The sequence below is a fragment of the Rousettus aegyptiacus genome, unplaced genomic scaffold (assembly GCF_014176215.1).
Source record: "Rousettus aegyptiacus isolate mRouAeg1 unplaced genomic scaffold, mRouAeg1.p scaffold_m13_p_1, whole genome shotgun sequence".
Classification (NCBI taxonomy): Eukaryota; Metazoa; Chordata; class Mammalia; order Chiroptera; family Pteropodidae; genus Rousettus; species Rousettus aegyptiacus.
The window spans coordinates 15199555-15216881 of NW_023416284.1; the positions used below are offsets into that span (position 1 = coordinate 15199555).

The 17327-nt window shown below is 54.2% G+C and overlaps 1 protein-coding gene across 2 annotated transcripts in view; it reads right to left on the reverse strand.

The window, feature by feature from the left end:
• Positions 1-17327, reverse strand: part of RUNX3 (RUNX family transcription factor 3) — a 60240-nt gene that overhangs the window by 16860 nt on the left and 26053 nt on the right. For both annotated transcript variants that reach the window (XM_016124602.2, XM_016124601.2), the window contains exons 2-4: positions 10789-11066; positions 8737-8893; positions 953-1057 (exon numbers count right to left, since the gene is read on the reverse strand). In XM_016124602.2, the coding sequence (XP_015980088.1) occupies positions 953-1057; positions 8737-8893; positions 10789-11066 (540 nt within the window). The remainder of the gene's footprint in view (positions 1-952; positions 1058-8736; positions 8894-10788; positions 11067-17327) is intronic.

Genomic DNA, 17327 nt, shown 5'->3' on the forward strand with positions numbered 1-17327 from the left:
ACCTCGCGAGCCATCAGCAAGGGACAGTCCAGACAAGAGCCCGGGTCAGAGCTCAGGAAGCAGCCAGTCCAGAGATGGCCAGATGGTTCTTTGTTTCACGCATTCACTCACTCCTCACTCACTCACTCACTCACTCACTCACTCACTCATCCAATGAACACAGGCCTCTGGCCCACTCTGAGGCAGCTGCCCTTCAAGTTTCCCCAGCCTGAATCTGCAAACTCCAAGTCCTTCAGCAGGCAGAAGCAATTAAACATAAACTCTCTTCGATGCTAAAATACACAGCCCAGGGCTCCCTGCACATAGTAGGTGCTCATTATATAACGGCAGAATCAAATTTGCATTTCTGATCTTGATAGTGTGGGGTGCTGGGGTCAGAGTGCCTGGGTTCTGTGCAACCTGAGCACGCCACATACTGAGATTCAAAGAAAGAGTTTCCGAGGAGGATACCTGGCCTCACAGCCAGACCAAGTCCTGCCTTGGATGGCTCCCTTCCTCAGCCACCGGAAGAGGAAGCTAGGGTAGAGTAGAGCACAACTGGCTCAAACACCAGCCACACACGCGCGCGCGCACACACACACACACACACACACGCATGCACGCATGCACGCACACACCCTATCTGAAACCTTTCCCTTTCTTTAATGAATGCAATCCATACACCCCAGCTGGCTCCCAATGGGCAGGCATCCGATGAGGAAAGGGGGTCAACTGACCCTGCCATCTCCCCCTCCCAGCCTCCTCGCTGGCCTCCCTCAGTCCCGGTCCGGGCCAAGCACAGAGGGTTTGGGGCTTTGCTGGCAGGCACACAGTGCATGAGGATATAGAACTGAGGACCACGACTCCCCTGGGCACGCTCCTGGGAACCAGTGCCACCTGTCTGCCCTCAGCTGCAGTACTTCTGCTGGACCCTCCTCCCCTACCCAGGGGACTCAGTGGATCTGGCACTTACGTCTGGGCTCCCGGGGTCCATCCACGGTCACTTTGATGGCTCGGTGGTAGGTGGCCACTTGGGTAGGGTTGGTGAACACGGTGATGGTCAGTGTGAAACTCTTCCCTGGGAGGAATGGGGAATAAAGGCAGGAAGTTGGCACCTGGGGCCATTCACAACACGCCCGGCGCACCTCCCCAGGAAACCGCTAACCTTCCCAAAGGGGCAGGTCTCTCTCCTTTGAACCTGGGCAGAAGACAGGGCTCTGTGTGATGTTCAAGCTGCTAAGGTCAACATTCAAGGCTCAGAGAGGTCTGGCACCGACTCATCACACACATCCCCTCCCCCGTGCCGGTCACCCTGGCTTATTTCCTCCCTGCTTCTTAGCCTATGTTTATGCAGTTCCTTCCATCCAGAGACCCTTGTGATTTTGGGGTGGGGAGCAAGGATGGGCATCTTATTTTTTTCCTGAAAGTAATTAGTGATCTTTATAGAAAATTTTGAGAACACAGAAAACATAAAAAAAGAAGAGAAAAACCACTCATAGTTCCACTAAGCAGTTCCACAGTCCCACTGTTACCATTTGAGCGTTTTCTCCTCCAATTCTTTTTTGTGTGGATATGTGTATTTACATAGTTGTGGTGATACTAAAATCTATATTTTTGTTCCCTGTTTTCTTTTCACTTATTATATATAAGCACTTTCCCGTCATTAAAAATTCTTCATAAATTTCATTTTTAATGGCCGCAAAATATTTCAACTCATGGAAGCCTCATCTTTTATTTATCCATCTCCTTACTCTCGAATAGTTATGGTGCTGCTAAGTTCTTATTGGTGTGTGTGGCCGAGGGGTGGAAAAGAACTGATTTGGGAGCTGCAGACATTTCATTTGTAGACACAACTGTTATTTCCAGAACTCTATTCTATTTTTAGATAGACATTTGGCTCCGAAGTCTCCATTCAAAATTCCTGAGAGGGGAAAATAACTTTAAAATAAGAATTTATTTTTTTACCATTTAAAATAAAACGAAAATGACCTTCTGTTTATTAAAAAAAAAAAAGAAAAAAATCTTTGTCTACATCTCTGCTTATTTCCTTAGCATTGATTCTAAGAAGTGGTGAGTGATTTCATCGCATCAGAAGGCTGGGATGTATTTAGGGGTATTGATCTCTCTAGTGAGATGACTCTCCGGAGAGTCACGGTGATTGGTTGAGGCTGAATGTCACCCTGGTGCCCTCAGCATCACGTCTATTGAGGTGGAAGATCTCTTAAATGCTCCAGACTTCACTTGCCTTTCTTCTATTATGAGTGAGACTGAAACTTTTTATGTTTATTATCTGTCTTAATCCAACACAGATTATGGCTTCGTGTTCTCTTATACTTTCCTATTATTTTAGTGCTTGTAAAAAGTCACTCTATATTAAACTGGTTAACACTTTCCATGCCCTATTTGTGGCAGTTTCCCTGTTCACTGGCCTTTACATTTCGCTTTCTGACTCTGAGCTGTTTTGCATTTTCAGTTCTATATCTGGTTCGTGATTTCTCCTATCGTTTTCATTTTTAGGCAAGTTTCCTCATGTAATAAGCAGATAAAGGGTTTCCTCTGATAGATAGCGTTCTCTCTACTTTCTACATGTAATTCTTTGATTCTCCTGGGGGTTTACCAGTCTGGGTGGTATAAAGTAAGACTTTTCCCCCTGTTTTCCCAACACCTTCCCTGAAGTGAGGGCTGCCCCCTCACCCCTGGGCCCCTGCTCCCCGACCCTGCCTTATTATCAAATCCTCCACGTGAATGTGATTGAGAGGGTATGCGTGGGAGCTTTGCTGGTCCCCCAAGTCAAACTTTGCCTCCCCTTCTAAGCACTCCTATATTTGGATCCCCATTATAGACTTGGGTACTCCCTGAGGGCAGCGGCCAATGGCCCAGGGCACCTGTGTCCCCGAGGGCTGGCCCAGGGTGGGCGCCAAGGGAGGCAGCTCGAATGGCCCCCATTGCGGTCCCTGTGCTTCCAAGGACTCCCCAAGGCAGGCAGGTGGGGTTTTCATATTCCCGTTTCACAAGTGGGAGGTGAAAACTCAGGGTGGGTCCAACAGCTTACGGTTCCCTTTGCATGGTTCTCTCTGGGTACTTGTGGGTTTGGTGATGAAGTGAAAACTTTAGCTCCAGAAACAAGAGACTCCAGAACCCAAGTAAACCAGCCAGGGTGCTGGGGCCACATGCAGAAACCCAAAAGCTTCTGCCATACCAGAGGTGGAGAAGGGCAGGGGGTTTAAACTGAGGTGTGGCCGCAACTGGAAAGAGTTGGCCTCTCTGGAAGAATTTTCCTGAGCCAGTCGGCTGCAGGCAAAGATGTAAATCCAAACTACCTCTGCCCCTGAAGTCTTGGGTCAGAGAGACGAACCTAGCCCCTCGCTCTCAGACCACTGTTTCTGAAAATAGGACCTGCAGAAAGTCTAGGGCAATATCAGGCAGGTGGGCTCAGGCTCTCTGCCCAACCCCCCAGAGGCCCCTCCTTCTTTCCCTCACTCCCAGGTCAATCCCTCCTGGACACCCTGCCCCCAACCAGTCAGGCACTCTCCCGGGGCATCTCCTTCGATCACCACCTTGGTCCTGCTGGGCAGCAGGCCAATGGGGAGTTTAGGCGGACAGCCCAGAGACGGAGGACCCGGCTCTGAACACCCAGGCCGGATGGGCCCCGGTCTCCCCAAGTGCTCCTGTTCCTCACCTCGCTTCCCTCAGGTCTCCACTGAGAAGTCACCTTCTCAGTGAAGCACCCCCTGGCCACTTTATCTAAAGTAGTCATGTTTTCACTTGGCATCCGTGGCCACTTCTAAGAACTGAGTGGGCCCGTGAATTGGAAAGAGGAAAAGGCATGGTGGCGGAACTGTCCTTAACCTCCAAATGAAGTTTAGCATCTCTCCCGAGTATGAACAAGGGTCACAAGCCACAGAGGCATTCCAGCGGTCCCCGCGACCTTGTCACAACAGACGCCACAGATGCTCCCATGTCGCGTTACGGATATGGCAAATGTCTCTAAATATCTTTTATACTCGTCACAACTTCAAAATCATGGTCGTCATCAGACCCACTGAGAGATCTTTTTATTTAATAGGCTAACAAAGCAGTACATTTATCACAATTTAAAAAGACATCTTCCTAACTACATTTTAATATAATTGGTTTTCACTGTAATCCTTTGCGTTTTGTTTTAGTCCTTAAAAAACATTATTCTAAGACTGTCAAAGGGGTCCGTAGGGTGAAAAAGGGTTAAAAAGTTCAATCGGAAGACTCCTCGTAGACCCTCCCACTCCCACCCTCTCTGCTTAAATCATCCCCAAATGCTTATGACTTCTAATAATCCATCTATTTATTTTATTTTGTCTCCCTCTACTGAACTTAAGCTCACTTGGGGCCGGCATTTTTGTCTTGTTCATTGCTGTGTGCCTAGCCCCTAGGACAGCATCTGAAACATAGGAGATGTTCAATAAATGTTTGTTAAAACACTTAGTGGCAGAGATTGCTGCTCCCGTTTTACAGACGAGAAAACCAAGACTCACAGAGGGGCACTGAGTCGACCAGCTCACACGGTATCCAGGCAGGGCCCAGAAAAGTTAGAATGTGCTAGAGCCTGCCCCGCCGTGCAGAAACTAAGGACCCGCTTCTGGATTGTCAGAAGCCCTCATCCTCACCAGGCAGCAAAACACAGGCCACTCCTTAAGGGCATCCATCGGCCTTCCTCAACAGTTGTCTCCCAGTTTCCAGGCCTGGCAACACTCCTTCCAAGAACAGGAAGAGAGGAAGGAGGAGGGAGGAGGGAGGAAGGGAGAGGTTGGGATCTGGGAGCAGGAGTGGGAGGGAGGGGCAGGTGTCAGGTAACACAGGCGGCAAGGACCCTGTGAACCAGAGTGCCCCTGGCCTCTCTCTGTGCCTGGCAGCGAACCCGTCCACCCATCTCTCTCCCACTCTTGGAGGAGGAAGCTGAGAAGACAAGGAAGGTAGGGAGATGACTTTGTGCAGAAACTGTCCCAGCAAATCTGCAATCAGCCAGGAGTCCAGAAATTGCAAATCAAGGCACTCCAAGGGCTGTCCCCTGTCGGAGGGGAAGTCCTATAGTCTGGAAATAGCTGCCCCTTTGTACTCTGAGTGGCCTCAGACATTTCCGTAGGACCTGGGGCCTTGGACCCACTGGCATGCACAGCTGGGTCTAGCAGTGCGGTTTTAGGCAGGTCCCTGTCCCTCTCAGCCAGGGCTCCTGTGTGATATGCCCCAACCACAGGGCTTCAGGGACAGCAGGAGGCGACATGTCTCAGGAGACCTCTGGGTTTTCTCAGCATTGGCCAAGAAGCCAATCTATCTCCTTTCCCATCCATGGTCCCCCTAAACCTACACCCGCACATCTCATCCCAAACCGCTCTCCTCACACATACTGGGTTTTTTTTTCAATGAGTTATCAACAGTTCAGGGGCTCATGCCCCCGGCTGCCTCCTCGAGGGCATTTTGGGGATTTGTGGTGTCTGGTCCTCACCGAGGTGGGATATGAGGGGTAGGGGATGCAAATATCCAGCAACCACAAGGCAGTGGAGCATTTCTTTCTTCCTGTGCATGAAAAACTTGCTTATGACGACTCTGAGCCATGAACCTAACTCCATTTTGTATAAAACAAGGCAAATTTTTAAACATCTATTGAATTTTCCAGGCAGGAAGACCATTTAAAAAACAAAAAACAAAAAAATCCGAATTTGTCCAGATAGTTGTCAAGAATTGTTCATGACTTCATAAAATAGTGTCATTGCCGACAATACCGCTGTCAGACTGAGTCGCGTACACCTCTGCTGCCCCGCCCGCCGTGCCCCTCTGGGGCTCCTGCCAGAGGGGCAAGCCTCCATCCCCCAGTGTGGTCTCGCCCAGCATGCACACATCCAAACAGATGTTTTATCATAAATTGCTTTCCCCCTTTTTTCTCGTTATAGCTATGGAATCGTTTTTACGATTCGGATTTCGAAACTGCACCTAAGTAAGGAAGCTGGCTACGTTCTCTACATGTTTCACTGTGGGAAGGTAAAGGGTGCCGTTACAAGATATTATTGTACGGAGGGGATGCTCGGTCTCGCAAGACGGGGACCTCGGCCCTAATCACGGCGGGAGATGCCAATGCCTTGGTTTCTTTCCTTCCTTTCCTGGGTTCACGCCTTCGGGCTTATCGCGAGAGCTCTGTGGTGGTGGTACGTGTGTGTGTCTTTCGTGGAAAGCTATCTTCTTGGAATTAAGACAGAATCCAGGAATAAAAAGCAAGGAAATGAGTGGAAGTTTCCATCTGGTTTCTTAGTACTGGCAGAAGTCAGAGAGCTAGGGAAAGGCTTTGGGTCCCAAACCCCAACCTGTCCTGACCCCTGAAGTAGCCTGAACTGTCTGTATCCATCACTGATTTGTTCTCTCCTAGGGAATTTCCCAGTGTGCAGGATGGGCACAGCAGATGCATTGCTGCTTGCCACAGGACCCCTGCACCCTCCTTCCTCAATGCCACCCGCCTCCAAGTTCCCACTCAACAACCTTCTGGGTTTCCCCCACCCCCGCCCAAACCGCACCAGAATCAGAGAATCAGTGACTGTCACCATTCAAAGGGACTTCAAAGATCTCCTCCAGTCCCAGACATTTGAATTAACAAAATCTCTAACATCTATCCAGCTCTCAGTTATATGCCAACTAAGACACTCGTACCAAGTTCCTTAACCTTCACGAAATCACCTGAGGAGGGCACCATTATTATCTCTATTTTATAGATGAGAAAACTGAGGCGCAGAGAGGTTAAGCCATTTGCTCAATGTCATCCTGCAAGTCACTGGCGGAGTTGAAACTGAAATACAGGTCAGCTGGTTTTAGAGCCCAGGTTGTTTAATACCACGCGCTTCCGAGGTCTGAAAGCCTTGCTGGGTTCCACGGGCACCGGAATTCCCACTCAGGCCTCTTCCTGCTTCCCAGCACCACTGAGAGTGGCGAGCGAATGTCTGTGACCATGGCTTATACACTCAGCCTCCCACATGTCCCAGAGCCACAGTCCAGCCTCAGCCGCGCCTGATCCAAGACCGTGCTGCTCAACGGTGCAGGCCGTGCGGGGTGTGTGCAGGTCTGTGGGCATACATGCCACAGGGAAATCATTTTCAGCAGCGGAATGGCCACACAAGGTCCTGGAAACTCAGAGAGTCCTCATCTCTTCTCTCCATATCTCACCTCCCAGGAGAAGGGGTATAGTGCCACATTCCTGATGCCGTGCTGGGCTCCTGGGACTGACCTCCCCTTCTGCCTGTCTTCCAAGGGGCTGCAGCTACAGCGGGCCGCCCTCACCACCACTGTCACCTGGGCCGGCAGAACGGGCCACCGCCCCACAGTCACAGTTGAGCTGCATCCGAGCCAGCCACCACCACCACCACCACTGACTGGTGGCTGCGAGCAACCCTCCACTACGGGTTAGGGCTGGGATTAAGTTGCAAAAGGCTTGAGAGATTGAGGATGACAAAAGGGGCTTGGAGACTAATTAGGAGCAGCAATGAAAGCTTAATTCATAAAAGCAAACATTTTCCATCCATCAACCTGCAACCAGTTAAGGGCACCGTTTGAAAGAAATCTGTGCATGGGGAAGGGAGCCAACAGGAACAGGAAATGTTTGAAAGAATGTAAACTATTTCAGTTTCATAAAAAGTAACAAGTAAACAGTTATTACATGCAAATAATGCCCTGGTTTTAATTAATGCTGAAAAGTCAAAATATGTTTGACATTTGTATGTATACATTGAATGGTCGGAGAGGGAAAAATGGTGCCCAGATGCCCATTTCCTAGCAGGGCTGGCGGCTCAGAGGAAACTAAAACCTTGAAAAGGTCTTGTTTATTGGTGATGAAAAGTACAATTCTGCTTCAGCCTCTGTTGAGACTGGGAGCTGAGGAAACCTAGCTTACTCTCTTAACAAAGCCGGAGGGGCAGGCCAGTGTTTGGGAGGGGCACTCTCCAATTTTCAGTAGGCTGGTCTTAAAGGGCCAGCAGCCCTCGTTTCCCCATTTCTCTGGGAGCAGGGTTTCTAGGACTTCTCCACCTAGAAGTGATGGTGGGTTTCAGGTCCCGGCAACCTCTCCTACTCAACAGGCCCTCTTGGCAGCCAAGGCTGCATCTTATCCTGCCTTCCTCCACACCACCCGAAGTAGATCAGACAAGTCAGGGAGGCATACCGGCCTTGATTTGGGAGCGGGAGATGGCAGCCTTCAAGCCGTGCTTTCCAACATTCAGCATCCTGTACTGCATTCATTTCTTTTCTAAACCACCTAAGGCTCAAAGGGCTGGGGAAACTGTGGCTATGGGAGACCACAGCTGTGGAGAGGCAGCCTCTAAGTGTGGGGTGACTCTGCCCCAGTGGGAAGAGCGGCTGGGGTGCTTGGGCTCCGCAGACCAAGGATTTGTCCTCTAAACCACCTGCTCAAAGACCTACAAGGCTCCTGTTTGAACCTGTTAATCTTCTCCCAGCATCTCTTGTGAGACCAGGGCACTTAATCGGGAAAGGGGAGGCTTCAGGAGTCAGTAAACCCCAGAAACTGGGAGAGAATTGTGGGGTTTTTTTTCCCCCCACAAGAGACCTTAACTTTCCTCACATCTTCAAAAGGATCTGTAGAACCCTAAACCACTGTTTTAGCCAGAGCTGGGCCTGGAGATCTGTTTCTGGGGCTCCCATTAGGACCCCAAAGCCTCGCTCTCAGCTTCCTTCCCCCCAACCTTTGCCACTGCCAGTGTCGGCTGGCGCGGCCTCCCTTCCACTCACCTCGCCCACTGCGGCCCACGAAGCGGAGGTCGTTGAACCTGGCCACCTGGTTCTTCATGACAGCAGAGGCATTGCGCAGCTCAGCAGAGTAGTTCTCATCGTTGCCTGCCATCACAGTCACTACCGTTCCATCTGGCACGTCCCCCAGCGCTACCACCTGAGGGCATGGGGGCAGGGGGACAGCTTAGAAAGGTAGGGAGAGGCAAGAGAAAGGGGGGAGGGGCTGGGGCGGGCCGGTCCCCTAGGTCCCAGGCGCACTGCGGATTTCTCAAATGCTGGGCGGAGAAGAGGCTTGAAACAATAGAGACCTTCCCCCAAGTCTTAACAAAAAAGAGATCTCTGCCTTTCATACCGAAATCCTAGATCAATTGGCTAAGCCGTGTCCTGCAAAATTATCCTTTCGATTCGATTAAACGTAAGCGAGAGCTGAGAATGAGCTCAGTCACTGTGATGTAGGGTGCAGTTCCCCTCTCCCCTTCGCTTGAGCGAAAAAGGAATCAACACGCTCCTAGCAACCAAGTCTCTAAGTGAAAACAATATCAACACCAATAATAACGGGGACTGCTTCTCACACCCAGTTAATGCAAGAGCTGTTTGGGGTATGAAATCTGGCCCTGAAATGTGGCCCAGGCCCAGTTAATCGGCCTCTGCAGAGCCTGGATTCGTTATGCAGAGAAAACGCAAAATCAAAACAAACTGGTGTTTGGAGAAGGTTTGTACAGAAAACTCCTTTAAAGTGAAAGAGGGGCTTTTGGTAGCATGAGGATGCACCTGCTGGGAATTGTAGGATGGAAGCGGAGATGTCCCCGTAATATGGTCTCTCCACACCCCCCCCCCCACCCACCCCCGCAAGGAGCATGGAGAGGCAGATGCCTTTTGAAAGGGATTCAGACTGCAAACGCAGTCACAGCCATTTAAACGTGGCCACCGCGTGCAGGGACTAGGGATCCAGATGGTAAAAATTTCAAGGAGAAAATGTTTAGGGTCTGATTAAAAAGGCCAGATTTCCTGTCAACATCCTGTCTTCTTTTAATTTCAAAGATTCCTTTTAAGCTCCAAGTGACAGTAAAACCTCGGTTCTGAGGATTAAAGTCACACGGGCCTCCCTTTCCCCTCCTCCCCCCCCCTCCCCCAGAGATTTTCCCCACTGGTATTTTAAGATGTCACCCGGGAGACCTCAAAGAGCCACTCATCCTTTTTTCCAATTTGGAGTCGTCTTAATGGGAGCAAGGACGGCCTCAGCTGCCAGCAGCCTCCGTTTCCAGCCACCTCGGGGCACCGCCACCCCCAGCCGCCGGCCCTTCCTGCCCTGCCCTTTCTCACGGCAGCTGTGAGAGGTTTAGGGGAAAACCAAGGCGTTTTCGTTTCATCTCGTTGCCCCCTTAAAAAAATGAAAATGAAACAGTCGCCTACTCCCTGGCAAAGAGAAAAAAGAGCCTCTGCATGACTGGGGGCTGCTAGGGGTGGGAGCGCCCCCAATCTCTGCCTGACGTTCGGGATCCCTGACGCAACCGTTTAGGGCACAGTGCCCCCGATCCCAGCCCGGAGTCGCTCGGTGTAAAATTTCAGAAGCCAGAGGTTGAGGGTGTGAGCAGGAAGTGTTTCTGAAGCGGTGCAGGAGGAAGGGTGCCCGGCAGTGGAGGGTAGGCCCTATCCACCAACCCGCACCCCCACACCCACCTCCGCTGTCCTCGCCCCAGTCCCGGGGCTCCTCTCCCCCCTGCCCTCAGGGCTGTATCCAGGGATCTGAGTTGGAGGGGGGCGAAGCCCCATCCGTCCGTTTCCGCATCAACGTTTCTCCCCAGGGCTCCCGGAAGGTGGAGGGGGCAAACCTCCTAAAAGGCACCCGTGCGGGGTGCATCCAAGAGGGCACGCCGAAGTCTCCCGGCGCAGCGCACGGCGGGACCAAAAGCGCCCGTGGCCCAGCTGCCCGGCCCTAGCTGCGGGGTGGCGGGCAATTCCCCTCCCTCGGCTCCCCCGGCCCTGGCTCCTGCAGCGCAGGCGTCCGGAGCCCCAGGGCCCGTGCCCTTCCTCCCTGGGCCCCGCACTCACCTTGAAGGCGACGGGCAGCGTCTTGTTGCAGCGCCAGTGCGAGGGCAGCACGGAGCAGAGGAAGTTGGGGCTGTCGGTGCGCACGAGCTCGCCCGCGTGGTCCGCCAGCACATCCACCATGGAGCGCACCTCGGGCCGGGCGCGCCCGCCGGGCCCCACGGCCGCCTGGGCGCTCAGCGCGCCGCTGTTCTCGCCCATCTTGCCGCCGCCGCCGCCGCCGCCGCCGCCGCAGGAGAAGGCCGTGGAGGGAGGTGTGAAGCGGCGGCTGGTGCTCGGGTCTACAGGAATACGCATAACAGCGGCCGTCAGGGCGCCGGGCGGGCGGCAGCGGCGCGGCTCCCCCGGGGGTGGCCGGCGCGGGCGCCTCCCCGGCCGCGGCTGCCACGGGAAGCGGGGAAGCAGAAGCGGCCAGGCCGGGGCTTCTGCGCGCGGGGGGCGGCGCCCAGGGACGCCCCGCCGGGGCCCGTTTGCAGCGAGGGCTCGCCGCCCCGACGACCGCGCGCAGCCTGCCCGCTAGTCCCGCATCGCGGGCGCGCGACCCCGGTGTGGCCGCCCCTCGCGGCGGCCCCAGCTGTCCCGGCGGCGGCCGGGCCCGCACCGACTGCGCCGCCGCTGCCTCCCGCCCCCGCACCAACTACGCGGCCGCAGCCCCAGAACAAATCCTCGAGAATCAAGTGGCGGCGCCGCGGCGGCCGGCGCGGGGTTAGTACCCCGGGTAGCAGCCGGGGGCGGGGCCGCCCGAGCGACGCGTCGCGCAGCCAATCCGAGCCCCCATCGAGGGCACCTCGGCGGCGCTCGCGGGAGGAGGACCGAGGACCTCCGAAGGCCGCCGCACCGGGAGGGGCGGAAGGCCCCGCCTCTCGGAGGACGCCTGGGGTCGAAAGCCCAGCGCGACAGCCCAGGGCTCCTGGAGAGTTCTGGGGAACCCGGGCCAAGGCTAAAAATGTGTTTAAAAGGTCGGGGCCCTACCTCATTTGCCGCTGTCTCCGGGGCCGCGCCTCCTCTTCTCTCCCCCCTTTACTCACTGCCCGCTGTCGGGACTCCCCAGCTCCAGCCGCTTTGGGCTTGTGCTGCCTGCACCCACAGCTGGGGACTGCAGGGGCCCCAAGACGGGTGACACGGCGCGGGGAGCTGCCCCAAAGAGGCTTCTCACCTCCCCAGCCCGCAAATTATTTTGACTCAAGAGTCTCCATCGCACAAGAGATTACGCGCGCACCAACGGCCTCTGCAGCTCCCAGGCCTGAGCGGCTTTGGTCCTGGCCTCGGCGGGCCGGGGACGGAGGGAAGGTTGTCCCCCACAAGCGCGCATCTGGCTTGGGAGCGACTGACCCCGTTCCCCTCCGCTCTCCCGTCAAGGCAACTGTCAGGATAGTGCAGGCCTCGCTGCGTCGTTCTTCGTCGTGGCGGCCTGTGGCTCTTTGTAAACCGCGATGGGGCCTGAAAAACGCGAGTTTGTTTTTTTTCTGGTTTCTCTCCCCGTATTGTAACCACGACCCTGCATCGTGTAAGAGGACGCGAGTCTGTGGCCAGAAGAAAACTGCGGAGAATGCGGGAATGGCTAAGGGCCCCGGCTTGCAAAGGAGGGAGTTTTTTCCTCCACGTGGATACAACCGGCCCCGGCGGGTCCGGGTCTACGCGTTCCCCGGCGGTGCACGCCGGCCGCGCCGCAGGGGCGCACACGGCTCTGCGGAGGCACTCCCTGCCTGCGAGCTGGCCCTGGGTCCTCGATCCCGCACGCGGCCGTGCGGCCCACCGCCCTTGGGGCTTCACGGCCAACAATCCCTTCTGTCCTGTCTCCTAGGCCAGGCGAGCGGGTCTAGGGACAGGCTACAGCAGGGAAGGGGCACTGGAAAGATCAAGCCTTATTCACCCTGGAGTACCACCCCAGACGCTCCCTGGAGTCTGGGGAACGAATGCGTGCCGAGTCTCCCCGCCGTTTTGGAGATCGGGCTGGATATTCGTTGTTCCCGGTCCTCGACAGGTGCAAAACGAAGAATTCCACGTCTCGGGTGCAAAGAAGCGTAGGAACCGACAGCGGCGGCAAGATTCCGCCCCGGATCTGACCCCGGCCCCGTGCGCACCATTTCGTCGTCGCCAAACGAAATCAAGCCCCGCGTGCGCTGCAGAGCAGACGGGCTCTGGCCCAGCTCTCGACCACCTGGAGGGCTGGTCCCTACCCCTCTCCGGCCTCCCGTCCGCACCTTAGGCCGTTGAAAAGCGTAGAGGAGAAGGCCCCTTACTGGACCTTTTTATAAAGCCTACACCTCGGAATCGCAGATCGCGGGGGCTGAGGCCCGCGCGCTTGGCGAGCTCTGGCACTAGCCGCAGAACCAGAAGAAAACGAGAGGCCCGGCGTCTGTCCGTCCGACCTCTGGGAGCTTCCCCACGAAAGGCACACGCCATGGCAGCGAGGTAGGGGCCAGGGCCAGGGAGGGCGGGCGACGAGTGCTGCCCTGGGGTGGCTGTGGGGCCAGGACCTGTAGGGTTTGTAAATTCGATTGCTCTATTGGTTTCGATTTGCACCTGGGCCTTCACTTATTCCTCTACCTGATTCCTCTCTCTTATCCGACGGCGGGTTTACAAACGGGTTTCCTGAGAATGGGGCTCCTGTGGGTCTCGGCACCTGGCACAGGTCCCAGCGCGGCTCCAGCTCTCCGTAGAGCTCTCGTTGAAGGTGGGCGCCGGAACCAGGGGTCCTTGGTTGTTGGCGCTAGGGTCCCCAACCGGAGGTGGCCAGGGCTGCCGGGGCCTGAGCAATTCCAGGAGCCACCGCTAGTTGGCGCCTGCACTCTGTCAGCTGCGTAGTTGCCCCGCCAGTCCCGGCTCACACATGTGACCCAGCTGGGATCCCCGTGTCCAGGCGTGGCGGATCACCCAAGGGCTGCCCTTGCTGGGCAGACGTCCTGTCCTATTCTTCGCTATTTGTGCGGCCACGTCTGGGACAAACCAATGGCTTTGTGTCAGACCGAAGGCTGCTCTCCCGGCCCTCGATGGACACTAACGCTTTGACACTGATGCTTTTGGCAGTCGCATCTCAGACGCCCGAGAGTCCCTGTGCACTCCGACCTGCAGACCTGCAGAACGTCCTCCCTGATAGAAATGCACAGCCCTTTCCTGTCTCATTATGGGGGACTGGGGTGACGAGGGTGCACAGTAAAACAGACCAGCTCATTACTGATTTCGACCAACGACCAACCTACTTCTCAGTCCCAAACCCACAGACCTGACCTAGGGTCATTCATATTCTCTCTCTCTCTCTCTCTCTCTCTCTCTCTCTCTCTCTCTCTCTCTCTCTCTCTCTCTCTCTCTCTCATAGAAGGGCTCTTTCTCCTCTACCTGGGACATGTGGATACTCTCTCCCTTCCCCATCTTGTATAGACAGACATCTCTTCTCCTTCTTTCACTGGACCCATGTACAAACACCCTGCTTTCTCTCAAATGGCACCCCACGTTGTCCACAGGATGAGGCCCAGAGCTGGGTAAGCAGGGACCCAGCCTCCAGCCTCCAGAGCCCTGGTTCTGTGGGCCACTCCTTCTGACAGTGTCCTTCGTTCCAGGGAGAGGACCCACCGGGTGAGAATGCCCCTGTATCTGGCCACCCTCCTCCTGTCCCTGGAGGTTGTCTAGGAGTTGGCTCTAAGAGCTTTACTCCTAATGAGGTGCTGGCCAGAGAGCTTCCAAGGGCAGGTCTGATTCCTGGAGATTCCTGGTGCCTGGGGAGGAGTGGGGATACCCCAGGTGTGCCAGACAATGGACATATATGCTCTGGAAAACCTTCTAAGAGGTCCAGTGGTTGTGGAAAGAGCTTGGGTCTGCAGTTCTACTGCTTGAGTTTTTCTTCCACCACCTACTGTGATCTAGGGAAAATTGCTTAAATCCTCTCTGAGCCTTATCTGTGTCATCTGTAAAGTTGGGGTAATAATAGTGACCTCTTCATAGAACTGTGTGTAAAGTGCTTAGCACAGGCCTGGTACTTACGAGGCGCTCCACCCATTGCCACTGTTGTTACGCTGTTTAAATAAGGCCTGTTCATGCCTTGTCGGGAGGCCTTTGGCAAGTCACCTCCCCTCTCTGGGCCACACAATTCCCATTGTGAAGTGTCCAATTCTCATGTTCAAAGCTTGCCAGAACTCAGAGCCTAGTCCATGGCCATTCTATCCCCCTTGGTTCACCTAGGGGCTGCCCAGGGGAGGTAAAGACGGCCTGTGTCCTGGCTCCAGGTGGAGGCAGCTTGCAGGAGGCTCTCCAGTATCCATCACGGACTCCCCACCACTTCTCCCTCCCCAGGAGCCATCTTTCTCTTTATCCTGAGTCTCATGGGAGCCCAGGTCCGGTGACTAGACAAAAAGACTGTCTTCTAAAAGCTAATGATTTCTCCCAGTCTCACCTCCACAGCCCTACTTGGAAAGGTTACATATTACCACGTCACCCTCCCGCCTGGTGCCCCAGAACTCAAGGTGGGGCATTTCTGCCCCTCACTGAGCCTCGGTTTTCTCTTCTGTGAATGGAGTTCATTCCAGTCACTCCATTTCATAATTCAGAGGATTGGAGACTTCATCTGGAGGGGAGGGGCACTGTGTTCCACGGGATCTAGAATGCTGTCCATTGATTTGTATGAAAGAAAAAGAAGGGAAAAAAGTGCTAATTAAACCAGGACTTGCCTGCATCCTGGTTTCAGGTATATGTTTATACATATATAATTATAAATGTGTATATAATATATTATATATAATATACATGCTGTATGTTATATATAAAAGTATATATAAAGTTAGCAAGAAAGGGTCATGAAAACAGTATTATATTTGAGGGGTTGTTGCCTCCAAGGTTGGGGGGCCCTCATTTCAGAAAATCCAGCTCTGGACCATTCTTCCTGGGCAGCCTCTGGAAGGCTCCAGAATATGCAGGCAGACAAGTGAGCTTCTCAAATTGCAGTCTTTTTCTTTTTCTTTTTTTTTTTCTGGAAAGGGCTAGACTCAGAGGGGAGGGAGGGGGAGCTGAGGAGAGCACTGTAGTTAGGACACAGCTATTGGTTCTGCCATTGATTGGCTGTGTAACTTTTGGCCCTCTCTGAGTCTTGGTCTCTTAACTGGTAGCATGGGAAGAATGGACTATGTTCAGCCACTGTGTTAGGGCTTTAAGTGCTTGATCCCATCCTCATAGTGATGGTATGTGGTAGGCGTTATGCCCGTTTAAATGAAGGGAGACATTGCCCAAGGTTTTCTGTGCTAGGGAGAACCAGAGCGAGGATAAAACGCCCATCTGACTCAAAATCTGGGGAGCCTAGACACCACCTGCTTACGCACACCACCTCCCTCCTTGGTCGAATAAAGTAATGGGAAGAGCCAGGCATATCGATGTTGAAGGTGCTCAATCAATGTTTGCTATTATGATGGTGGTGGAGCTAGAGGCAACAAAATCCGTTAGACAGCCATGGACTTGGAAATCAGCAGACGCTTTAAACGGGGTTGGGAGACAGGAAAGGGGCTGCAGGGGCCATCTGTTGAGGTCCTCCCACCTTGCACTCTCCTTCAGCCTCAGGACGACCTATGAGGAGATAGACCTAGCCACAGTCTGTCCCCAGTTTCCAGATGGGAACCCCAAGGCCCAGGAAGGAGGAGAGATGTGACCCGAGTCACCAAGGAAGAAGTGAGGCCAGGGGGAAAGAAGCCTGGCACCCTCCACAGTGGGATGCACTGACCCCCGCCTGCCTGAACCCCTGACCACCCTCCTGCAGCCCACAAGTGGAAATGAGGCCAGGATCCTCACAAGAGGGCGCCACCTCAGGGCTGGATGCAACCCCTGAACACCCATCACCAAAGAGGGAAATGCCAGCATCAGCCACCTCTCCGTATGGTCCTCAGCTTCCCCAACTGAATGATGGGAGTGCGCTTCCACGGTCCCTCTAGGCGCCAGGCAGGCTCCCCTCAGGACCACAGATAAGCTTCCCGTGACTTCAAGTCGGAGCCCCCTTGTGTCTGTGCAGCTGCAGAACCCCCAGTCCCATTCTCACCCAGCATAGGTCCTAAGTCTGTCGTGAGAGAGAGTGCCCAGCGTGGGGAACCAGAGTGAGAGCAGGAGGGAGAGAGGAGGTCCCGGTGGGAGCCTGGCACAGGGAGGGGAGGCAAGCCATCAGTAGCCAGGGAAGTGGGTTGTGGTTTCAGCTCCCACCACTGGATCTGGTCTTCCTGCCGCCCTCCCTGTTTCCTGCTTTGGTCATCTATAAAACAGGAAAATAATTCTGGTAGAGCCTTTTGGTTTATGACTAATAATTGTCCTAATTTATTGGACACCTGCCATGTGCTGGGAATTTTACCCCAATTATCACTAACCTTCATGGTGCTTCTCTAGGCGAGGGATTTTATTCTCTCCATTTTACAGAGAGGGAAATTGCGGCGCAGAGAAGAAAGAGCTTCCCTGCTCCGGGCCTCAGAACCTGAAGGTTCTTCTTTCGACATGGCTTGACCCTGGCTCTGTCTGTGCTCTGCTGGTTGGTCACAGCGCCTTAGACTCTGTGTGGACAGCAGTGGGCGGGTGCA